At 38.7% G+C, this 26589-nt stretch overlaps 1 protein-coding gene across 1 annotated transcript; it reads left to right on the forward strand.

Annotated features, from left to right (window-relative positions):
- Positions 1-22154: 22154 nt before the first annotated feature.
- LOC145981827 (growth arrest and DNA damage-inducible protein GADD45 beta-like) lies at positions 22155-26271 on the forward strand. Its single transcript, XM_083115268.1, has 4 exons — positions 22155-22329; positions 23953-24175; positions 24758-24985; positions 25797-26271. Exons 1-3 carry the CDS (start codon positions 22280-22282, stop codon positions 24950-24952), a joined length of 468 nt encoding a protein of 155 aa, XP_082971394.1. The 5' UTR covers positions 22155-22279; the 3' UTR covers positions 24953-24985; positions 25797-26271.
- Positions 26272-26589: the final 318 nt, after the last annotated feature.

Here is a 26589-nt window from a genome sequence, read left to right on the forward strand (position 1 = left end):
GGGGGCACCCTTGGGCATAACTATTTTATTCTGGTGTTACAAGATACTTTAACTTCTAACTTGTTCCTTCCTGTTTTCAGGATGCAATAGGTTCTTGGCACGTGTCGAGTTTGCGCACATCGGGTGTTTCGCGTGGCAGAGAATACGTGGTCACGTGTCTAGCCTTGCTAACCGTTCCAAGGTCGGTTCGGGAGCAGCGGGTATGTATGCTCTTGCTTTCAACGAAGGCCACTCAGGACAGTGGCGCAACCACAAGCGGGGGGGAAACAGAAATGAGTTCTAGGGGGGGGGGCAAACATTGACGGACAAGTGTACCTGCAGGGGGCAATTACCGCCCACAACTTCAAATTTTATGCAAATAAAAATACTTTTCGTAAAATTTTCTTGCTCGCTTCTTAGTCTTATCACGTTGAGAGCCATAGCTAGGGGGCGGCGGGAGTCGGCCTTGGGCGCCGAACGATCTAAATGAAAAAAGGTGTAAAATTGATTGATTGATTTGATTGAATTATGGTTTTAAATCCTTCATGCACAGAAAGGCTAATCGGGACTGGACCTACAGTTTACAGTAGGATCCGAATCACTGTGTCATGTGCCTCCACTGGGTATCGAACCCGGGAACCCATCACAAGGCGACGATGTTACCACTACACCATCGGGGAGGCACAAAAGTTGTAAAAGGGAGAATGCATTGGCGCCCCGTGAAATTATTTGCGCCCTATTAAATTGATTTCAGTCTGCAAAAAAATTGGACCTAAAAATGTTCTTGCTCGCAGCTTGTTTGCTGTAATGCATTGTAAATTACCAGAGAGAGAAGTAACACTTGTATTAATTGATTTTGTTTTAAACGTATGAACAATTGTTTTGAGGAAAGGGAGCGTGCACAATTTATGTAATTTTAGCTGTTGATTTATTATGAGATGGATAAATTGACTGTGTAATGTATTTAAATAATATATATTGTATATAATATGTATTAAAGAAACTTTGAATACGTACACAATTTAGTGTCCACGTCGCTCCATGTTGCATATTTGCGAAACATATACAGGGTGTCATTTTAATGGCGCCCACGGACCACAGATTCGTATAGAGGACATCAAAACAAACAACTTTTCTGAGTAACATTTTTCTCGTTGGTGTGTCGATTCGACGCTACAGTATTTCAAAAAAGGCCATTTTGCCGCCTGGATACTGGCAACCCAACACAACATTTGATCGTATCTGTGACGTCATTTCCTGCGGCGAAACAGCGCACGGAAGGGTTGCAAGGAACACACAAATTTTGGGGAAAATGACAAAACTACCAACCACATTATTAGCTGTAAAACGAAGCGAGAAACGCGTCCAGAAGACCGAACATCATAGCCTACCAGCCAGAAGATCAGCAGTTATCTCAGGGGAAGTGGGAAGTGAACCAACGATATGAGAAATGGTAAAAACGTACCTATTCAAAATGAAGTATCAATATCGCATTTTGTCTCGGCCTACATGTCAAATATCAACAACAATAAATTTTATTGAACTTACATCTTACATGTGGCTGTTTACGCCCAGCTACATGTCAAATATTTGCTAATCCCGTTGCAAGGTTGATATCTACAGGTTTTTGTCCAGATGCCTAGAGGTACTTTTGTGCTGATAACGGAAGTATCCGAGGTTCATGTTGTTACATTACGGCTAAAACACGTACAACCACAGTAACAATTTAATTATGAATTAGTAGCGAATATACTGCCCTGTTCACAGTTGCAAACTATTACATGTGTATCCGGTGCGTAGATAAACACAGTCATCGGAGAGCTTGTATTACTACCACTTATATCCCTGTATTTTCAACCATTTTTGCCACTTGCCTCATAATGCCCTGAATATACATTATATTATGTGTTGCTTACCTTTGGAATTTTGAGTTCTTTCATTTGTATTTTGTCATCTGTTCAGTGTGTCACAGACAACTAGTATCAGAAGGACGAAGTGGATAGACTAAATTGTAGATGCCAACTTGGTAACTAGATTTGCAAATATTTGACTTGTAAACCGAGACAAAATTCGATATGACCACTTCCACTTGAATTCTATTTCCTTTCTACCATTTTCGTATCGTTTGTTTACTTCCTGTTAGGTTACAGAACGTGTTTTCTCGTTTTGTTTTACGGTACATAATATGACTGATTGTAAGTAGCTATGTCATTTTTCACAGAATATGTGTGTTCCTGGCAACCCTGGAACGCATCGCTTCACGACGGGATATGACGTCACAAATGCAATCAAATGTTATGTGTGGTTGCCAGCATTCAGGCGGCAAAACGGGCTTTTTTGAACGACTGTAGCGCTGAAACGATGCACCAACAAGAAAAATGTTACTGAGAAAAGTTGTTTGTTTTGATGTCCTCTTTACGTTTCCGTGGTCCGTGGGCGCCATTAAAATGACACCCTGTATAGTGTATGAAAGTTATACATGTAATGTAAAAAATAATTATATTTGAAATGCATTTATCAAGCATTTTCTATCTTTCAAAAATAGTTTGTGTGCTTGTTTTTCATTATTAATGTGAAATTGAACGTGTTGAAAAAATAATTCAATAAATCAATAATAATGTTAAAATAACAATTATTAACATTGTTATTATTATTAAAATTATTATTATTTTTATTGGTACGTTTATCCTGCTACTTGCAAAAATTCGTGGTTGCGCCTCTGAGTCAGGCACACAAAACGTCATCACGCTCATAACACGGCCGGTTGTGTGTTTATTGTGACAATTCTGGTTGAGCTGTTGCCGCAATCTGTTACTGCACGAGAAAATATTAGTTCCTGACCAATGACCTATGTGTATGGATATTCCGCAAACGCGATAACACTGTGAAAAAAAAATATTGATGCAAAAAAGTGTTTATGAATGAGCAGTGCCATGTTCTGAACACATTGTTGACCCATTCGAAATCGTGATACAACGCGAATTTGGCACAAATTTCAACACATTTTGTGCTTAAACAAAGAAAAATAGCGCGAAAATCTAACAATTTTGTGTTTTAGGCTTTTAAAAATGTAAGTGTACGTTTTCCCAACTTTTTATCCACGAGAAAACTATGATGCGTGTTATACATGGAATAATTCCGAAGGCTGCTAAATGAAACCGCGTGAAAAACATACCGGGTGGTCCAAAAGTCTCGGAACGGTCACATATCGTGAGAAATGCACATCGAATCGGAAAACGAAAAAATACGTGTTTAATAAGTGAAAGAAACCACATTTTGTATTGTAGAATCGGAAAGAGGACTTCATTCCGAGTCCAACGAGCTATCAACGATCCTCTTAGCTCAATTAGGAACGGAGATATGGCTTTTTTTAAAATTTTCGCAAAAAAAAAAAAAAAAAAAAAAAAAAAAAAAAAAAAAAAAAGGTGAAAAATTCATAAAATCCAAAACATTTTCAAAGGGACGCTCTGCCCCTAATTGAGCTAGATGAAAGCGATTGCAGATTCGGAATCTGCACGTCAAGATCTTTCAATAGAGTATATGGAGGTCTTGATGGCGAATCAAGTGTGATATCATTGAATAACTTTCTATCACTTATCAAACACGTATATTTTCGTTTTCCGATTCGATGTGTATTTCTCATCGTTCCGGGACTTTTGGACCACCCGGTATACAATCAGGAAAGCTCTGGACCTCGTTCAATTTAAGTTAAGTAGATTTTACTTCCTTACAAACTTTTGCAAAAGTAAGATCAGTAAGCTAGCTAAATGCACGGCCATGAAATTAGGCGGGTGGCAGAAGTTCGCGCTGTTGCCATATCGACGCACAACTCCGTGTGTTCGGAGGTTGAAGAGAATTAAAGATCTCGTTGTAGAGTTGGTCTTTGTAATCCATGTGATACAGTATTTGTTCGAAAGGACAGGGATCACACAAAAGTGCCCCGGAGAGAGGTCGGTGTGACGCTCGAATTGCTTTGCTTTTCTGATATGTGGCAACAGCGCAATTCTGCCCAGACGCCTATTTTCATAGCCCTGCGTTTAGTCCCACACTACCGTATAACAGGTTTACGGTGTATGAAATCTTTTGGAAAGGAAGGTACAGTAATGTTTTCACGATTAGCTGTTAGATGAGATTTTATGAAAGCCAGCATCTTGTGACCGCCAAATTATAATTATCAAAGGGTCTGGGGGCTGTAGCCTCCCCCCTCCTAATAAATGTGGGTAAAATGCACCACTGTACCCCAAACCAGGGATGTTAAAGTTCCAAGAACCCATAAATTCTAATGGATTCTATTGGGTTGCGTTGCAGGATCGGAACCTTTTTCCTTCCATAATGTAAATTCGGTACAAGTAGTGTATTGTTCAACTGAAAAAGGTTCCTGGACCGTATTTAAATTGATCCCGAAAAAAAAGTCCCTGAACCGTATTTAAGTTGATCCCGAAAAAAGGTCCCTGGACCGTATTTAAATTGATCCAGAAAAAAGGTCCCTGGACCGTATTTAAATTGATCCGGAAAAAAGGTTCCTGGACTGTATTTAAATTGATCCGGAAAAAGGTTCCTGGACCATATTTAAATTAATCCGGAAAAAAGGTCCCTGGGCCGTATTTAAATTGATCCGGAAAAAAGGTCCCTGGACCGATTTAAATTGATTCAGAGAAAAGGTCCTTGAACCATATTTAAATTGTCCGGAAAAAAGGTTCCTGGACCGTATTTAAATTGACCGGAAAAAGGTTGCTGGACTGAATTTAAATTGTCCGGAAAAAAGGTTCCTGGACCGTATTTAAATTGTCCGGAAAAAAGGTTCCTGGACCGTATTTAAATTGTCCCGAAAAAAGGTCCCTGGACCGTATTTAAATTGATCCGGAAAAAAGGTCCCTGGACCGTATTTAAATTGATCCGGAAAAAGGTTGCAGGCCGTATTTAAATTGATCCGGAAAAAAGGTCCCTGGACCGTATTTAAATTGATCCGGAAAAAAAGGTTCCTGGACCGTATTTAAATTGTTCAGAAAATGGTCCCTGGACCGTATTTAAATTGATCCGGAAAAAAGGTCCCTGGACCGTATTTAAATTGATCCGGAAAAAGGTTGCTGGCCGTATTTAAATTGATCCGGAAAAAAGGTCCCTGGACCGTTTTAAAGTGATCCGGAAAAAAGGTCCCTGGACCGTATTTAAATTGATCCGGAAAAAAAGGTTCCTGGACCGTATTTAAATTGTTCAGAAAAAGGTCCCTGGACCGTATTTAAATTGATCCGGAAAAAAGGTCCCTGGACCGTATTTAAATTGATCCGGAAAAAGGTTGCTGGCCGTATTTAAATTGATCCGGAAAAAAGGTCCCTGGACCGTTTTAAAGTGATCCGGAAAAAAGGTCCCTGGACCGTATTTAAATTGATCCGGAAAAAAGGTTCCTGGACCGTATTTAAATTGATCCGGAAAAATTGTTCCTGGGACCGTATTTAAATTGTCCGGAAAAAGGTCCCTGGACCGTATTTAAATTGATCCCGAAAAAAGGTCCCTGGACCGTATTTAAATTGTCCGGAAAAATGGTTCCTGGACCGTATTTAAATTGATCCGGAAAAAAGGTTCCTGGACCGTATTTAAATTGATCCGGAAAAAAGGTTGCTGGACCGTATTTAAATTGATCCCGAAAAAAAGGTTCCTGGACCGTATTTAAATTGATCCGGAAAAAAGGTTCCTGGACCGTATTTAAATTGATCCCGAAAAAAGGTCCGTGGACCGTATTTAAATTGATCCGGAAAAAAGGTCCCTGGACCGTATTTAAATTGATCCCGAAAAAAGGTTCCTGGACCGTATTTAAATTGATCCGGAGAAAAGGTCCCTGGACCGTATTTAAATTGATCCGGAAAAAAGGTTGCTGGACCGTATTTAAATTGATCCCGAAAAAAAGGTTCCTGGACCGTATTTAAATTGATCCGGAAAAAAGGTTCCTGGACCGTATTTAAATTGATCCCGAAAAAAGGTCCGTGGACCGTATTTAAATTGATCCGGAAAAAAGGTCCCTGGACCGTATTTAAATTGATCCCGAAAAAAGGTTCCTGGACCGTATTTAAATTGATCCGGAGAAAAGGTCCCTGGACCGTATTTAAATTGATCCGGAAAAAAGGTTGCTGGACCGTATTTAAATTCATCCGGATTAAAGGTTGCTAGACCGAACTGAAATACTTTAGAGATAAAAAGGTTCCTTACGGTCCAGAATCCATTTACGCTTGCTCATTTTCTCTCCTGGACCTGAATTGAATTTATTTAAAATTTCTGGACATTTAACAACTCTGACCCAAGGTCTTGCGCCATTGCACTGCACGAAATGTGTGCAGACTATTGGCAATTCATCCTTTCGGGCAATACCTGCATCCTAAAAGGCTGGCATACAAATTGTGCGCTGGAAACCAGCTATGCACGCACCAGCTGCAAACTCCTTCTGCGATCGGTTGTCGATCCGTCTGACGTTAAATCCAAGCTCAGCAACGCCGATCTTGAGAACGATAACAAGAAGAGTCATTCAACTGTTCGTAGTATAAAACTCATGCACGTCACAGCCCCCTTCATAGTAGGAAATCCCTACATTGTTTGCGCCATGTGCTTTGCAAGCTTAAAAATCTAAATTGCAAACTTCCTGTCCAGGAATTTTTCGAAAAGGCGAGGAACGAAATATGCATGTCATGCCTTTTTCATGCTGCTTTCACGAACCTATTTCATATTCACTTATCGTTTGGAAGAAATGGTCAAATAGAAATGTCACTTGTTCAGAAGTTCGTTAAACAGGCTTTGTATACACAGTAGTGGCAAGTGATGCAGTTCCAAGAATGTACTTGTACGTGATTGAAAAGCAAACAACAGACACAAACTTCAGTTGAAGATGACTTTGCAAAAAGAGACATGCAGGATTCAATTTCATGTATGTGTACACAATCCCGGATCTATCCTGTGGTAAAGTACCACGTTTATCTTATAGACAGCAAATTTTGTACAAGGGCAATTCATATTATATTGGAAATTTATTGAAATATCAAATAAAGTTGTGTGTTTTCTTTTTTTAAATATTATTGTTATCGAATGTCACTGTGCAGTGTGCTTCCTCTTAGGTTAAACATGACTACAAACAGAAACCAAAGTTTATGACAAAATACTTGTTATTGACAGATATGCATTACAGTGGCGGCTGGCCAAGTGCAACAAGTGCAGATGTTTTCACCTAATTTTCAAATTAATATTGACATTTTTCATTTGCTTGTTAAATTAAACTATTTCCCAGCAGAACGCACACGATAATACTCAAATAATACGCCGCTCGGCCCTACGCACGTGAAGAGTTCGTCGTAGCATAAACAAACCAAGAGCAGATGCCACCAGGTTTCGGAAGACTTTAGCCGGTTGTCATGGCAACGGTGACGTCACCTAGCGTTGGAATTGAACGGGTGTCGCCATCTAGGTGCAGCAGTTCATTCGTCGACAGAAAATATTGCATCCAGTAGTTGTGGCAAAATCGTTGCGTTCTCGCGAGATCTTGTTCCGCGTTTCCTATTGTGTGTTGTGTTCATGTGTTGAGCTGTGGTTTGTACAATGAACCCAGTAAATGACTCAGTGTGTAATTTGTTGCAGACATCATTTTCCAGATGGACGGATGAAGACAAAAAAGACGTTTTAAATTGTGGGGGCCCCACTGACACTTACTATTTGTTTTTCATTGCCTATAAATGTACTTCTTCACCTGTTATTTTAGGCACGAGCCGCTACTGATGCATTAAAAGATTCATGTCAAATGACACATTAAAGTTCATTAACTGTTTTATGCATCTGAACGTGTTCCTATAATTTAAAAAAATATATTATTATAAGTGTTTCAAATGAAACGTATGCATGTTTTTTTTTCTTATTTTCCGGAGAGAACGAAAAAATATAATTATTGCTCTTTCTGTTGATGTTTCAGTTCTTTAAGCATGCATCTTTCCAAGTTTTTCATTTTTAGTGTAATTAACAATATAAAAGTTATTAAAAGTATACTAGCTGATAATTCACAACAGCAATAAAATAAAATGCAATGCTTCTCGTTTCATCTATTTTTTTTTAATTCTAAAAATGCCTTTTCTATTGTATTCTAATGGGTTCCACAACAGGACCAACCCTGGTTAAATGTTTTCATCCATATATTTAATGAGAACACAACTCACAGTACGAAAATATATCCGCCCTAACACTCTCGGCATTGTGTTATTTATACAGCATCACGAACCCAGGACAGGTTTTGCACACCAAAATACCAGACCACTGAGACGGGTGATTCCCACAAATGCGCGAATAAGTTATTTTGAACCCGTAGCACGAAGTTCTGACACGGGTCTGCTAAGAAAAAGCGTCCGACGTTATAAATAAACGAGGAAGTGTGTAGTTTTGCGAATCTAATTCGAGTTGTCCACGCCTTGCCAGGCTTATCCGAAGTTTTCTCGCTACAGGAACTCTGCCTGGCAGGACGGCGTTCTTTCATTGTACGCTGGGTTTCGTTCCAAGAAGTTTTGTGCGGGCCAGCGCTAGTGACGTCAATGTTGACACCGGTTGCGTCACGAGCACGTGCTCGGCAAAACCAGTTGGGCTGGAGGTGTGCGATCAGTGTTGCTAGCTGTGCCAATATTTCTCTATGCGTTTGCCAACGTAATTTATAACTAGGGTTCTGAAATTGTTGAAAAATCATTTTTCTGGGCTTTGAAGACAATGCTAAGCCTGTAGCCAGATTCTTTTCATTAGCACCAGAAAACATTTTTTATAATTTGCATATTTTCTGGCATTTTCGGAGGCCATTTTCCAGAATATGTATTCTTTGACATTTTTGTTGCATTTTAACAATAATTTTTCAGGTTTCTGTTTGCTCCTTCCTGGAATTTTAAATGCATTTGCTAGCATAACTTACATATTTAAATTTCTTAAAATGATCTTTGAGAAAATCAAAATGTCATTGCAACCCCTTCCCTCAAAATAACCGCCTATTACCATTTTTGTCTTCGAGCACAAATTTAACATGGTGAAATGGAGGGTTGTTAAAAGGTCCAGGAATTTTAAATAAATTCAATTCCGGTCCAGGAGAGAAAATCAGCAAGGGTAAATGGGTTCTGGACCGTAAAGGACCTTTTTATCTGTAAAGTGTATTTCAATTCGGTCCAGGAACCTTTTTCCGGATGAATTTTAAAATACGGTCCAGGAACCTTTTTTCCGGATGAATTTTAAAATACGGTCCAGGAACCTTTTTCCGGATGAATTTTAAAATACGGTCCAGGAACCTTTTTTCCGGATGAATTTTAAAATACGGTCCAGGAACCCTTTTTCCGGATGAATTTTAAAATACGGTCCAGGAACCTATTTTCCGGATGAATTTTAAAATACGGTCCAGGAACCTATTTTCCGGATGAATTTTAAAATACGGTCCAGGAACCTATTTTCCGGATGAATTTTAAAATACGGTCCAGGAACCCTTTTTCCGGATGAATTTTAAAATACGGTCCAGGAACCTTTTTTCCGGATGAATTTTAAAATACGGTCCAGGAACCCTTTTTCCGGATGAATTTTAAAATACGGTCCAGGAACCTATTTTCCGGATGAATTTTAAAATACGGTCCAGGAACCTATTTTCCGGATGAATTTTAAAATACGGTCCAGGAACCTTTATTCCGGATGAATTTTAAAATACGGTCCAGGAACCTTTTTTCCGGATGAATTTTAAAATACGGTCCAGGAACCTTTTTTCCGGATGAATTTTAAAATACGGTCCAGGAACCTTTTTTTCCGGATGAATTTTAAAATACGGTCCAGGAACCTTTTTTCCGGATGAATTTTAAAATACGGTCCAGGAACCTTTTTTTCCGGATGAATTTTAAAATACGGTCCAGGAACTTTTTTTCCGGATGAATTTTAAAATACGGTCCAGGAACCTTTTTTTCCGGATGAATTTTAAAATACGGTCCAGGAACCTTTTTTTCCGGATGAATTTTAAAATACGGTCCAGGAACCTTTTTTTCCGGATCAGTTTAAATGAAACTACGCAACTTGGACCGAATTTAAATTGTGCGACAGAAATAGTTCCGGACCTGGTGAAAAGGTCCACATATATGTCCCCCCTCCCCTCCCAGAAAGAAACTATGCTGCTTTACAATTCCAGACCCTCCCGGAAAAAAAAAACCCTGCGAATGACAGTGGGTTTGTCGTACAGACTTAACTAACATACATCCCTAGTGATTATACCGATACAGGATTGGCAACACTGTTCGCGGCCAGACAAGTCAACGCTCTGCTTTCGGACTGCTGGCAAGGACGAAGAAGCAATTCTGCTTTCTTCCGACTGCGAAATGAGGCGAACAACAACCCTTCCTATACCAAGAAGCGAGAACGAAGGAGGCCCCCGCTTTGCTTTCTGGGAAGCAGAGTTAATCTGTTTTGATCGCTTCGTGATGAGACGCTCTTTAACGGCGAAATGAGCCGAGCGAGAAGACAAGCGCTGGCAGAATAGCAATGCGGTTCTAATGAACGACCACGCCAGCGAATTCTTCAATTTCCAAGTCTTCAGTCTATCTTCTCATTTATCTCTGAGCAGAAAACTCAAAGCGGTTTTCCAGATAAAGATATTTGAATATTCTTGGCTGGTGCCAGTTTGGTGGATCAAATGCCCTTTCATTCCTACTTCTGGTATACTATACTAACTCTCTAGTCTTCTTAAACCCGAAGGTTTATGGCCCAGTGGCGACGATTAGGAGGGCGAGGGGGGCAGTTGCCCCCCCCCCAGTTTTCGCCACTTTTGCCCCCGCACTATACTAAATCTTATCTACAAATGGAAATATACTGTCTTTCTGCCCCAAGTTTTGGCACCTTACCCCCCCCCCCCCGGTTTTGGGACCCAATCCCCGCCACTGGCAGCAACACAAGCCTTCCATCTGTCCCTACCCTGGGCAAGATCAATCCAATCTTTTCCACCTTGCCGATTTCCTTTAGGTCTATCTCAACGTTATCCCTTCAACTTCGTCTTGGCCTTCCTACAGGTCTCTTACCATCAGGCTTTCCCAACAAGAATCCTGTAAACTCTTCTTTCCTCTCCCATTCGTGCCACATGGCCTGCCCACCTAAGTCTTCTTGATTTAATTATTCTAATAATATCTTCTTCTGGCATGTCATTATAATTATGAAATAATAATTAATAACCTAATAATAATAGTGAAAGTGCCTAGTAACTATTAAATGTAATAAAAAGTAAAGTTCTTCCCTGTGCTTTGCACCACGCCATGAAGGCAGGGAGTGTGGAGTTAGAGCCCCACACTTTCTTGATCTCGGCCGAAGGTGGGGGTGATGTGATCAGCACCACGCCCTTGGCCGTCTTTACGCCCCGGAGTTTCCTCCAGGTACCCAATTTATACGATGCTGTGTGGGCGCCGGAGCCGCTTAAACAGGTGGAAAAAATCTCTGTGCTCCTCCAACGGGGATCGAACCCGGTCTCTCATACGGTAGTCAGACGCCTTACGACTCTCTTTTTAAATAAAGGAAAGCTCCAAAACAACAGCGTCCCCCCCCCATCTCACTTCACTCATTTCTTTTAGGACAGACGAACACAAACATCCATATCCGAGACGGGTTTCGAACCCGGGACCCTTGGCCACGGAGGTCGGCAACATTAATAGTAATTTGGCAAATATTCATAGTTATTATTAGCTTATTATAATTATTAATTTTTAAAAATAATACCGGTAATATTCGATTTTATACCAACGGCCTGACCTCTTTATATTAGTTCCATCGGAAAGCAATACAACGTTGAACGCTCATGCAACAATCTGTGGCAAATCGGAGCTATCAGACAGAAAAATGCGATTACGACACTTGCGCCAAAATTAGGATGTGCTGGATACAACACTGTGCAAGAGATTGCGCAACATAACGTCACGGAGTATGAACTTGGGAAGAGTTGAAGGACACCGAACTATGTGCGAGTTACCAAGCATCTTCGTGCGCCTCGGGCCACGTGTTTGCAGATTTCCATTTCTTTGACTTTGCTTTTCTGCCGCTAGTCGCGAAGATGAGGATGAAAGGATATAAACACACACGGACAGGGCATAGCACCAGTCCCACAGAACCTCCCTAAACGCTTGTCTGGGTGCGCTTATGGTTCATTTAGGGCCGAGCACCATTTTGCTAGATAAATGGAACATTTCAAAATCCTTTCAGCAATTAGATGCAGGCACGCATCTAGAAATATGGTTCGTCTCTGTAATGTCATTCAAAGCCGTATGACCCCAATATACGTAATCCTTGCCTTCTAAAAACTTCAGAGGAAATTAATAACCGTCGATTATGCAACAAATGCTATTTTCATTACGTAATTTGAGTACTTGGTAAGTCTTTCGGGGAGACAGATCCCTGGACCCCCTAAATACGTCCTTCCTGTCCTTCAAAGCCATATGATCCCAATATAATCCTTGTTTTCCAAAAAATTCAGAGGAAATTATACAACAAATGCTAAACGAGTATATTTACATTATTTAATTGTCGTACAGTGTTTCTTTCAGGCGAATCTGCCGCCCCCTGGACAAAATTGTACAACAAAACCAAAGTATAAAACTTTTCTGCTACCGTTGCTTCCCTCGCATCGGACCGCATTACTTTGTGTGGCGAATATTTTTGCCTCTATATTTCCCTCTGTAAATAACAACGCCCACACTTGTCCAATCTTACAGAAGAAGCAGAATAAAACTGGCAACCGCACTAGCTTTATCTCCTCTCTCCCATCTCGAATGAAAGTTTCATTATTACTTGCAATGTGATGAATGAAATCCTCAGTACACTTTCTATCCTCAGCAACGCTTTGTAAAAGAAGGATTTGAGTCTGGCCAAAGTCATCCCTCTAATTACGTCAACCAAATTCCATTTGCAGGATATTGCAAATCAGTGTGAAAGCATCAACAGTGATCTGCAAAAAAGTATTCAGACCGAACTGAAGAATATCGGATCTGAAGCGCACCTGGTTGCTGATGAAGATGCTAGGATAACTTCCTGTGGGATGAAAGAATACGCGCAAAGTGTAATTGAAGAAATGGAAAACAGTTTCAACGATCAATCTGTTGATACCATGAGATTCGCAAGTCAATTTGAAACCTTTCAGTCACTAGTAGATTAGCAAGACAACGAAGTCAAAAGGTTTTGTGCTAATTTTCCCATGCTTAAGGTGCAATGCGTTCTTGCTGACCTCAAGTCCTACAAATTTTTTGTCAAGTCGATGTTTGACAATCCATTGATGAAAATCTTGGAAGCTGACGTGGGATATTGCGAGTTGAAAAAACTCTGTGAAGTCCTTCTAACCATTCCCGTAACGACAGCCGGCGTTGAAAGGTCTTTCAGTGCTATGAATAGGATACTAACTAGGACAAGAAGTAGAATGCTATTTACATCAGGAACTTTAATGCATTGCATGATAATAAGCATTGAGAGACCTAAGAGTCCAACTGATGATTTTCTGGAGAAAACAGTAGATTTATATGCCACGAAGAAAGTTCGCACGATAAGATTGCTGTAAATTCTTCATGCCATATTAAGCTTTGCATGATGTGTTCTATTGAGTTTAATAATTGTAATATTTTTCCTGGTTCACCATTGTGGAATTTGTTCTGGATGATTAAATGTAAAAGTAGGTGATAATTTACTATTGTAATGCTAATTGACAATATAATATTTGTAACTGTTAGGAAACAGACTATTAAAAAGAAACAGAGACAAATAAAAAGAAAAATTTATGTCTTTCCACATTGAATTACTAAGTATACTTAGGTCACCCTATCCTACTTTATGTTTGTTACTGTACGTCATTTCCCAACTGTAATGCTCAGCGCCAAGTTCATTGACGAACCACGAACGACCACTGATAATTCTCAATGTTAAATGCACATATGTTGTACGTATTTCGCAGATGAGATTCACAACGCCCTCCCGGTTCTCTAGAACCACACAGGTCCGTGTGATTCAGGCTTAATTAATGCTCTAGTTGGCGCTGGACTGGTATTTTTTTTTATGTGTCGTTTATTCTTGTAGATTGTACAGCCGCGTGAGATGTAAACAATGTATCACTTCACATTTTTAAAACCCGATAACTATTCAACCGAGAGGAATAACGTTTCGTATAAAACGTTATTAGGTACAAAACAATGGCGCTGCTTAAATACATACTTTACAATGTTTACTGTACACGTTTGGAAGAATATTTTAGTTGTTTCAAATGTAAACACCGTGCACTCAGCTATCAAAAATATTAAAGGAAATTCTTGGGCCTTAGTCTTGCTTTCGTATTGGCTCACAGCAGCCTTTTCGAGTTTCTAGCCAGCGTTGTCGTTTTGTTGCCCCGTGAAATTAGCTTAGAATTCTCACTGCGAGACACGTAGGTCTAGGTCCATTCAAGAACGTGCGGCCTTGGGGTAGCGTTCGACGGTGTTCCATCTACAAGAAAAGCTTGGGAAAGCCCTGGGAAGAGTGTATCCGGGTGGACGTTCCACATAAAAATAAACGATAGAAGAAACAGCCGGAAATATATTTTTAAGAGCTTGTTTGTTTTTTTTCCTTTTCGCCATTCTACGTGCTTTATGCTAGATTGTATTTCCCCACATTTACAAGTCCCGTTGAAGTTAAAATTGGATTCCAGTGAAACTCAGTGTTTTGTTATCCAGCTGTAGGAAGTACAGAATTAGTAATCAAAGTTCACCGGAGTGTCGTAGTACAATACCGACCAATTTCATAGTGCGTAGAGCAGTGGTTCTCAACCTGTGGTACGCGTATCCCCTAGGGTACATAAGCTTCTTGAAGGTGGTTCGAAATCAGCTCGGAAGGTGGTTTTTCATCCATTGTGTACCTAAAAAACAAGTACCGAAATATACTAAATTTGGAACCGAGTCTCAGCTTGAAAGTTTCAAATGGAAAACCAGGCATCATGAAACTGTATCAGGCACATCCTTCTCACTAGAAACTATGAGGATTTACAATCAAAACTCCAAAATTGTGCTTGACAGTTTTTTTTAAACTTTTTTCTGGAAAAATATATGAAATTTATGAAATTATGCTTCTTAGCAGACAGATGTTTCACATTTTATTTTTGTAACTAATCATAAAGATTGAAAATGTAAGAATACCCGATAAAATAATAACCGCAGTCCACATACAGCGTGAATGCCATTAAAACGACCCACTAACAGGCAGCCCGCCCAAAAAAAATCCTCAAAACCCACTATTAGGAGAAAACGTATGGTGGGGATACATTAGACGTTTAGTTATGACTATTTATTTATTTATTTATTTATTAATGCCTTGTTTTAAATGGCGGAGTTAAGGCCGTACAAAGCCTTTTCTTCCACTCAACCATACATTTAAAATTATACATTATTATATTATACACAAAGTACACTAAGTCATTTCACATAGGTCCACACACACACATTATACTCATACACACAAGTCTTAAAGCCCTGAATATAACACACAAAATATATAATACACAAAAAACTAAATATGGAATGAAAGAATGCAAAATTTAAAATTGTATTTAAGTAACTGCAAGGTATTTTAAGAATTCGTTCACTTGCACATGCTTTTTAGTCTGCTTGACAGGGGAAGATCTAACGACTACTCTGAAGAGAGTGGCGAACACGTCTGCTAAAGGAACCGACGGAGCTTACTGCTCTAGTGCTTTCTGGCAACTGATTCCATAGTCTTACAGCCGATACGGAGAAAGAGTTGGAGAAGAAGTTTGATCTGTGGACGGGGATAGAGAGAACTGAGGAGCTGCGTGATCTGGTGTCGCGATCGTGAAATTCGTGAAGAAATTGGAAGCGAGAGAGGAGATAGGAAGGTGACTTGAGGTTGAGAACTTTGTAAAGTAAAATCAGATCGTGCAGCGTTCGTCTTTCTTGCATACGTAGCCACCCCAATTTGAGAAAATAAGGTGATAGGTGGTCCCAATATTTTAAATTAAAAAGGGTACAATGAGGAAAAAGTTTGAAAACCGCTGGCGTAGAGGGCATCAAAACGACCAACGTTCAGCTCGTTGAAGTGTTGGAGAGTTTATAGACTGAAGCGAGAAGGGCAGGCACGTAGCCAGGGTGAGGGCTCGGGGCTTCACCCCCCGCCCCCCCCGAAACATCTTCAGGGTTTCTACTTCTCACTTGTTCGCTTCTACATGGCAGCTACTTATAAGAGATGAGCACTTCCCGAAGAAAAATTCTGGCTACGGACCTGGACAAGGGGCTACCAAAGTGACAAGAAAGCATTCACTGCACATGCGCGAAGAAACTGACCGTGGCGACACGATGCACGCCACTCAGAGAACTGAATTTTGAAATTTGTTATGTAGAATCGCTTTTCTGCCACTTTTCCTAATCGCCACAATGATGATGGGTGATGATGATATGATAAAATTAATGAAGGGACAGTCACAAATAACAACATGCTAAGGCCGCGGAATTCGAATCTGGGAACCCTAGCATCGTAGGTCACTGTACTAACCACTCCGGAACCACTGAGAAAACGGCCCAATTGGGCCGACAAGCAAGCGACACATGCATGTTGTCGTGTCGCTTCGGTCTGAAAGCTCCCTTGGTTTGACGCTACTAGCCGAAGACAGAGAGGAAAACGTGAGCAAGAAAGACATACTTCCTCATTCACAAGAGGAGATATGACCTCGCCTCGTCTTTGCCTTGCGTGGAATAGAGGGTGATTAAAAAAGAACTGTTAGATTTAAATCAGGAAATACTGACAAGCTTAAAGCAGCATATCACGTGTCATATACATGCTCAGGATCCAACTGTCATTAGATAAAGAATATTAAAACTTTTAAAGAGTTAAGCCCGCATCACACGGAACTGGATTTCCAGTAGGTATGCCCTAGTTGGCGCTGGACTGGCTACCCATTTGCTTGTTTTCGCCTCACACGATACTTGTTACCATACTTGTCGATAGACTTTTGTTCCCATAAGACATTGCGCAGAACAGACAATCTGCAAAAATGAACGAGCAATTTGAAGAACATTGTAGGAGAAATACTGCTTTTATTAAAAATTAAAAAAAATAGAAAAGTATGCACTAATAAAATATGGTACCGAACAAGCTTTTTAATTAGCAGGATTCGTTCACAAAAAAAATTAAGCATTTCATACGAGAAGGATTTTCATTTTCGGCTAATCATATTTATCACGTACACATCTCATCGCATTGCAAAAATATCTAAATATTAATGAACTGAACACGAATTCACTGCGCGTCATCTCTTTACTTTTTTTTATCGAGAAACTAACCAAAACAGCCAACTCTCGGAAACCACAGACAAAAAACTCTCCTTTGCAAACTCACAGATTATCTTCGCATGACCAAACTTTGCTCTGCTTGTCTGTTCAACAGAATACAGTCGAAGAGAGCCAGTAGCAATTAGTCATGTAGCCAGTGCATCGCCAACTAACTGGATATGCAGTTCCGTGTGATTGGGCTTTTACACGGGACTAGTAAAAGGACAACGCTGGCTAGAAACTCGAAGAAAGGGCGGTGAGAGCCAATGCGAAAAGACAAGATTCTACCGTACATTTTTGTGACTAGTTATTTTCATCGAAGGTTTGGGTTTTCTTTCCTTTAAATGCGTCGCTCGCAGAGCTGTCGGAATGGCCTTGAGAAATCTCAAACCGTTACGTCAAGTCTTGGAAGACAATCTCCATTCACTGATACACCACGTGCGACTAAGCTAATTTAAAATTGTGTAATTCACCATAAGGTGGCCCAGTGCGTCATACTTTACTGCATCCTCATGTTGCATGTTCATCAAATATTGAAAGTAGAAAATAATCAGAGAATGAAACTATCTTCTTTTTAAGGGCGGGTGTGCCCAAGGCAAAAACATTACAAGCATACCCAACACATAGAGGACAAGAAAAGAAAACGTGACGTCATTAAGTAATAACTAGAGTTGTACTTTCATAAGTACATAATCATATCACACGAGCATCCATTTCCCACAATGAACAGACCGGGACAAGAATTAATTTCGGAGGATTTAACCTGTCGCGCAATATACTTTACCACCACTGAAATAAACTTTCAAATGTCAGACAGTTTTATTTTAATAGAGGATTGCCGGTCCCCGTGGCGGAGTGGTTAGAACATCGCGTTACGATGCCAGGGGTCCCAGGTTCGAATCCAGGCCTGGGTATGGATGTCTGTGAGTGTCCATTCATCAATTTCATCATATCATCACTCATCCCCATTCCCCATCTTCGCAAATTAGCCAAAATTGGCACAAGAAGCGAAGTAAAATGAAACAAATCAATCAAATTTAATAGAGGATTGTGTTTCTTCGCCTATTTCTGAAGAATTCTGAGTAAAGAAACAAAATCAAGTGCAGGGTTTAAATTTCTTAATAAACTACAAATAAAGTTCAGCATTATTAAAGATTTGAACTAATAAATACTAGAATTGGTTGTATTAAACAATTATTAATTTGGCTTATTTTACTTCGCCTTTCTGCCACTTCAGGATTCGAACCCGGGTTGTAAGAAACAAGTAAACACTAGCACAATATCAACGGATCATTTCATGCGAAATCAACAAGAAAAATCATATTTTCAGACCTTCATTTCGTAACAAATTATATGTTTGTTATTCTCTGTCGCTTTTCTGCCTCTTTTGGCTAATCGAGAAGTTGTGATTGGATCAAATTGACATGTGAACAAGAGTGGTGCTCAATGATATCAGCAAGATATAACATAAACAGTGAAGTGCGTAGCCACAGGTGAATATTTATGAAATAAAAACAGTTGCACGTTGACATTTTTCGAATACTTGGAAGGGACACATTAGTGCACTTGTAGAACAGATAAAAATAGATCGTTTCGTAATGTTTACGCCAAGTTTTCTAAATAAGTCATCTAGTGTTGTCAAGTACCTATTTAGGAGGGGTCCAGGGAGTCAGGACCCCCCGGAGGACTTGCCAAGTACTAAAATAAAATAATGAAAATGTACCTTTTAGCATTTGTTGTACTTAATCGATGGTTATTTATTTACTATGAACTTGGAAGAAAAGGAGTATTATATTGGGATCACACTGCTCTGAAGGCCAGTACCAAATATTTATGCACATTACTACTTATGAAAATATGCATAAAATATTAAACAGGAACATCCTTTTCTATTATTCAATAAATATTAAATTCTTGTTCTATTTGACATTAATTCCATGTTTTTATACAAATTTGGCGATTTTAAGTACACTGATAACACCATTAAGCCTTGTTTCCATGATAACAAAAAATTCAATATGCTGACCAAGGCAGAATTTATTTATTTTAAAACATAAACTAAAGATAACGTTTCAACCTTCTAGCAAGGTTTTCTTCAGACTCTGTACAAAAAAAAAAAAAAAAAAAAAAAAAAAAAATGGTACAGAGTCTGAAGAAGTTTAGTGTATGTTTTAAAATAAAATAAATTCTGCCTTGGTCAGCATATTGAGTTTTTGGTTTAAGTACACGCAAAGTAGATAATAAATATGTGCTGTTATATCTATATTCTTATACCATCTCTTTAAGTATTCATGTAATAATAGAAATGCAATATTAATAAATTTACATATTTTAATCAATATGCTGTTAGCAAGGTAAAAGAAACTAACGAAGGACTAAAATTAAATGGTGTCACTCAGTTGTTAGCATATGCAGATGATGTAGGCTTATTAGGGGATGATATAAATACAATTAAGAATAATGCTAAAATATTTTTCAAAACTGCTAAAGAGATAGGTTTGGAAGTTAACAAAGAGAAAACTAAATATATGCTTACAGGCCGAAACCAAGTGTTAGGTAATAATCAAAATCTAATCATTGATAACAACTCGTTTGAACCAGTTTCCAAATTCAAATACTTAGGAGTAATATTAACATGCGAAAATTATATTAAAGAGGAAATAAAAAGTAGACAATTCAGGAAATGCATGTTACTTCTCTCTTCATAAACTTTTGTCAACTCGTTTAATATCTAAGAAACTAAAAGTTAAAATATACAAAACAGTAATTTTGCCTGTAGTATTATATGGATGTGAAACTTGGTCCCTTACATTGAAAGAGGAACATAAATTGAGAGTATTTGAAAATAAGATCCTTAGAAAAATATTTGGACCTAAAAGGGATGAGGAGACAGGTGAGTGGAGAAGGTTACATAATTTAGAACTACATAATTTGTATTCATGTCCAGATATTATTAGAATGATTATATCAAGAAGACTTAGGTGGGCAGGCCATGTGGCACGAATGGGAGAGGAAAGAGGAGTTCACAGGATTCTTGTTGGGAAACCTGATGGTAAGAGACCTGTAGGAAGGCCAAGACGAAGATGGAGGGACAACGTTGAGATGGACCTAAAGGAAATCGGTAGGGATGGAAAAGAGTATATAGATCTTGCTCAAGATAGGGACAGATGGAAGGCCTGTGTTGCTGCAGCCATGAACCTTCGGGTTTAAGAAGGCTAGAGAGTTAGTTAGTTATTGTAATCAATATTTAATTTGTTCTAATTTAAACATTATTATTATTTCTGGGACATTTGATTCGGAACCCCCCCCCCCCCTATTATATATTTCTAGATATGCCCGGTCAAAACAGGATTTCAAAATTACTCGGAAACATTCAGGTGGTGAAAAAACAAGCAGTTGCAAGCACAGTGTAAACAAACACGCTCTTGTGAAAGCGAAGGGTCAAACTTCGATTGTGGAGAGGAGTGTGTCATCGCTGTGATTTCGGCGTGTCTAGCCGATCGCAGGAAGTGACCTTGCAACAAGGAAAAACTAGTTTGGCACCGCGGTCCACCGACTTCCCAGCTGAGCGACGGTGCTTTCCCAGACAACGCGAAAATACTCGCGACTCTACGGAAGGGACAGATAATGGGATAGCCAGAAATCCCGCTGAGTTGTGCCGAAGGGAGTACGTTCCGAGAATTTTCACGCTGGAGGGAGATGTCTGCAGCGTTGCCAACCCACACACCTAAAACTTTCGTGATCATATTGATAAAATTGTCGAAATCAATATAAGCAATGTTGATGGACGCTGTTTTATCCACAAGCAGCTTAATAGTCCCTCAGCACTTTTACATCATAATGGCTAACAGCACTGTCTTATAATCAAGAGTTCTATTATGAAAAACCATTTCTTTGAAGGATTCGTGCCTATAAATTGGCATTTATAATATTTTTCTTGAGGATAGCATTTTTTATATTTCCCCAATTCGATACTGGTGATTTTAGGATTGATACTATTTTCCTTCACCCTCCCTAATACTTATACACTATCCTTTAGTGAACTTTCCTCAGCTTTTTGTATCTTGTTTACCAATTTTAGAGGCCTTTGGTTTTCTCTTCACCTGCATGGGATTAAGGTTATGTTAGCACCAGTCTGGACTGGTAAGATAATTAGATCTACAAAAGATGAAAATCACGGAATTAAAAGGTACACCTGTATTCATTGTATGAGATCTTCATAAGAATAGGCGAATCAAGAAGACTTTTCTGACACTTTTGGGTAATCGCGAAGATGAAGAATACTCGAATATGTGCAGAAATGTAGCAGGTATGTGAAAAGATAATAATGAAGTATGTAATGTCCTTTGTCGCCAGAAAGAGCTTGAGTTTTCTTCTTTTAGACAACTTTCTGCACATATAGGCTAATCGGGACAATAAACTGTAAGTCCACTCCCGTTTAGGCTACCTGCGGTTGCACTTTGGGAAATGGTATAAACACTATGCCCTAATCAGCGTTGGAACAAATAATTCCCATTTTCATGATATCTGATATCGACAATCGCTGTAATATTTTATCATATTTTAATTGACTAATTTCTTTTTATTTAGATAGAGAGCGAGGACACTGCCCCCACCATGTGTACGCCATGTAATCCTGCTGTCGAGACAAGTGTCGATGATAAGTATCCCAGATATAACAGTGATTTTGCATTGCAACTCAACTCAGAAAGCTTGAACTTTAAACTTTTATTTTGCAACAGAAAATTGTCACGACATATACATCGCGGTTGGCAACCCTTGTGGGGAAGTGGAGCATATGCGCGCGCAGAGTAGGGGAAGAAACCGAATGAAAAGGCGAGTCTGCCGATTCGAAGCAACAGTGAAGCTTGACTCTGAGTGAAAGTATCATTATTGCTAAGAAGTTGAGGCGAGTGAATAGTTCAACCAGTGATCTATTGGAATTTGTGAAAGTGTTTACCAAAGTGTATTTTGTTGACAAACATCAAGAAGCAAACATGACTCTCGAAGACGTGGAAAACGGAAACATGAACAACGACAACAAGAGGTGAGTGAACTAATTTTGCAGTTTAGGTTTCTGTTGTTTGACATCCATTATGTATGGAGGTCAAGCAACATGATGCAATACATGACAGTCAGGTGAATAACGTGAGACGATGTGTGTTCACAACACTGTAACTTGAATTAATAACTGGTTACCTTTGGTGAAAAGTAATGTTCCCTCTACTCTAGATCACATTATTATTATTTCTTTCTTTCAATAAAAGTGTAGGCATACCACAGATTTGTATTTCATATACTTCTTTTCACGTTACAACCTGACTGTAGTTAGAATAAATACTACGCTACAGCATACGGTATGGAAGTTACGAAGTGTCGTTGTGAATCAAAGTCGTGATCTTTTATTGACAAATAGCAAAAATGAAACGCCGAACACCAATAATGTGCAGTTTTTGTTACAGTTTGACAATTAATTGCAAACTTGGTGTGAGACAAGTCAATTTTCAATGTTGACAAGCTGGAACATACACTGTCATGGTAAAACGAGGCCATTATTGCAGTAATTGAAAAATTTGCCTATTGAAAATTCAAATATTTTACATTCGTTACTTAATGGTGTGTGCTAGTTACATGAAAATTGAATTTTTAGTCTGAAATTCACCCCTCAAAAGCGGCGCCGGCATCATGTGATATAACCGCTGCATCGATTGCACAACGTTGCGTAGGCAGGAGGGAATCACATGGTATGCGGCTCGCGACCTGTTGGAACAGGCAACACGTGAAAGCCACAAGGCACAACAACACAAACCGTTGACTTATAAACCACGTTGGGTTGACGTTTCACACACGTTATGGCCAAAATTAGGGAAACTTGGACCTACGTGAAACGACGAAACAGGAAAAGGTAGAGTATATTGTTTTCGAGATGCCCGCATTAATAAAAATCATATTTGACATTTTTTAATTGGCTTTTTTCTTATAAATCTTCCGACGTCACCTGAACGTTTTTCCTACGCTGTATGGCCATTGGGTAATCATGGAAGAATTGTGCATTTTTTACAAGCTTTCGCATATCATACAGTTACAAAAATACCGGCTTTAGAATTTTTTTGCGGAACAAGCAAGAGGGAGCAATTTGTACTTGATTTTTTAAAAAATCAGTAACGCCAACTGAAACAAATTTGACGTAAACAATATTTCATATATCAAAATACATATAGTATTTGTTCCTCTTTGGGAATTGGGGCAGAAAGTTGGTACCTGTTTTGTGACTTATCTACACGCAGGACCAACATCTTACATTGGCATAGCAATTACCTTCATTCCAGAAATAAAATTATCTTCACCACTTTGTAACTAGCTACACAGGTCTCCTAGGCCATATTGAAAAGTATCATTAATAATAATTTTCATGTACTGAAATATTGAAAACATTGAACCTGCTTCATGAAAATTCCATGTCTAGCAACTACTCAATAGGTGGTGACAAATGACTTGAGTTGGTTTCTAGTTGGTTTCTACATGTATGTAATATACGGAAAAAGAAAATCGTTGCCATTAACTTATTGGAAATTACAGTTAGGTTGTACAAACACAGATAACAATAATTGTAAGTGTTCACATTATGACGAGTTTAAATACTAAATATGGCCTTATTTCTGTCTTACAGAAACAATGACATTGGCACTTCTGTTGCCACTGTTATGAAGAAGGCACAACAAGAGAACAGGCTGGTGTGTGGCATGCTCCCAGCAATACAGATGTTAGAAGAGGAACCAGAGAGGATCCAGTTCTGTCTGCTTCCACAGAATCATCTAGACGATATAGCACTCCATATACATTATGTGCTGCTGGAGGCCTTTTGCTATGAGAATGACATCAGAATGATCAAGGTAAGCACAAGTGAATGCAAATATATTTAAATACAAATTATTATTATTGATTGTCATTGAAATTGTAATCTGGAAGAAAACTTTGACCATAACGGTTGCCAATACAAGTCTTTTAAATGTAAATTTGGAGTGGAATTTTGATTAATTTCATTTCTTATATAATTAGGTTCTCACCAACTGGTGTATTTTACTATCCATCAGAAATGTATATTTTTCCAATACTGACATTATTATTAATAATTACAAAAAATAGAGGTGTTAAACATATTGAAAAATAGCAAGGCTGGGTGATTTCATGAAGTTGTGACATGATGCAGATTATCGTAATAGTAAAGCGACTGTCACAATTTTCTATTAGAATCAGGTGACATGATAAAAATTCAGTATTTTGCTGGTTCCGATCTAAGATTTCTAGTTTAATGCGGAATTTAAAAAAGTCAACATTCTTTAAAAAGTAAATTCGTTTTTATACAGTGAAGGTTAAAAAACAGCCCCTTTTTGAGAATAAGCATAATTAAAGTGTAATTTCAAATCCCTTTTACTGTTGAACAGTTTCTAAATATCCCTGCAATCTCTTTACAGGTCGATTGTGCTGAAAAGGTTGCCGACATTCTTGGTCTGTCCAACACTGGGAAGGCAAACGACTTCAGCTGCATTCTCATCCACGAGCCGTGGTGTACAAAGACGGCCGCAGAGGGTGACGAGAAGCTACTCCAATATTGCAGCGAGCACGAGAAGGTGCACATCGATCCAGTCGTAGAGCTTCCTGTGAAGTAAATGCTGGCTTCTGCAAGCAATTTGTCTGAACAGGTGTGTACATACTTCAAGGCATAAGCTGTTTCATATTGAATTTTTTTGTTTTTTGCTCATACATTTATAACTATACTGGAATAAACTGATGGATGTTCACGAGTTGAAGGAATTTGAAGTCTAATAAAAAAAGTTCCTAAGATATATAGGGCATATTTCTATCAAATATGGTTCTATCTGTTAGTACAGGGTCAACAAGTGTAGTAGTTCTGGGTGATTTTATATCATAGTTATTACATTAGATTGCACAAAAAAAATATGCTCTACTATGAAAAATACAAACTATAACAAGAATGCAGTGAAAATTGAATGATATAGGGGCATTCCAGCATTACCAGTGTGACATTCACACAAAGTGTTCTAGACATGCAATTGCATTAAAATATTCAAAATTAATTGATTTCATGGAATTACAAAGTACTTTGTGGTGTCTGCTAACAAATGAGAAAAAAGAACCTTTTGTATGATGATGATGCTAATGACATTTGTTGGTGAAATATGCAAGTTATATCCATTCACAAATATTTACACCTCAATTTTATTTACATATAGTAGGACGACTATCTGTATAATACCCCTACATTTTATGTTTTACTGTGTAAGGAACGAAATGCAACATTGTATCATCATAATCTGTAAAGGTAATTGTAACTAATTACCTTTTTGTATTAGTACTACATTTGTAATTGGTGCAAGGGATATATTGTGTTAATCTGTAAATACTGTACAAAGTAATAGTGTGCAATAACTTAAAATGTCCACGCACGCTTTCCCTGACTGAAACTTATGTTTTGTTTTTGTGTCTTTGCAGAATTTTGATTGCCGTGGCTGGCTTTAATTCCAGTTGAACGCTGAGAGCCTACTTGAAGGGTATTCATGGCATGTCATGGCCAACCCAGTGCTCCCATTCCCAGTTGCTAATTTGCAAACCGATCTCATTGTGGCGAGCTGATTGACAGATGTCTCACAGCGAGCCGTGTGGTTTGCTCATACATTCTTTTTTGAACGGACTTTTCCTAGTTTGCTTTATAGCAGTTTCCTAGGAAGAGCCAAAAGAGGCGTAAGGGTCCACTTCTACGTTTGAAGATTTGTTTTCTCGTTAAGATTTGGTGACGGCTTGTAAGAAGTGATAACGAACTGGACTGTGTTTTTGTGTCGAGACACGAAGTGTTGTGTATAAGTGAATCCAGGAACATGCATTTCCAGCATTGCATTTAGAAAAGCATGAATATATATTCCAGTAACATGTATCAATATTGTTTAGAATCCAGTAGTGGTATAATAAATGTTATTTCAGTATACTTGCTGTGTGTAATTATTTGTTCCTTGATAAAGATATTACGTAGACAAGAGTTCAATTAATGAGAAACATGCATTAATTTAGTACCTAAACTTTGTGTACTTAGTACTGTATCTTTCCTGGGCATGTCATGAGAATGTTTAGGAAATAAACAAGGGTACATAAAGATTAGTTATTAACTGTGATGCCATCCTCTTACGACTTTAGAATTATCGTGTTAGTTTTAAGTTGAAGCTAAACCAATGGCTAACTATATTGTTTCAGTCAGTACCTAGAACACCAAGCACAAGACACTAATATCGCT

This window comes from Lepisma saccharinum, chromosome 30 (assembly GCF_977018435.1).
Source record: "Lepisma saccharinum chromosome 30, izLepSacc3.1, whole genome shotgun sequence".
NCBI lineage: Eukaryota > Metazoa > Arthropoda > Insecta > Zygentoma > Lepismatidae > Lepisma > Lepisma saccharinum.

What these genes read in the sequence shown, in the direction of transcription:
- LOC145981827 (XM_083115268.1), top strand. Translation starts at nt 22,280, where the DNA reads ATGACTCTCGAAGACGTGGAAAACGGAAACATGAACAACGACAACAAG. An exon ending in ATGAACAACGACAACAAGAG is followed by an intron (nt 22,330 to 23,952) that starts GTGAGTGAACTA and finishes TCTGTCTTACAG; the next exon opens with AAACAATGACATTGGCACTT. An exon ending in ATGACATCAGAATGATCAAG is followed by an intron (nt 24,176 to 24,757) that starts GTAAGCACAAGT and finishes ATCTCTTTACAG; the next exon opens with GTCGATTGTGCTGAAAAGGT.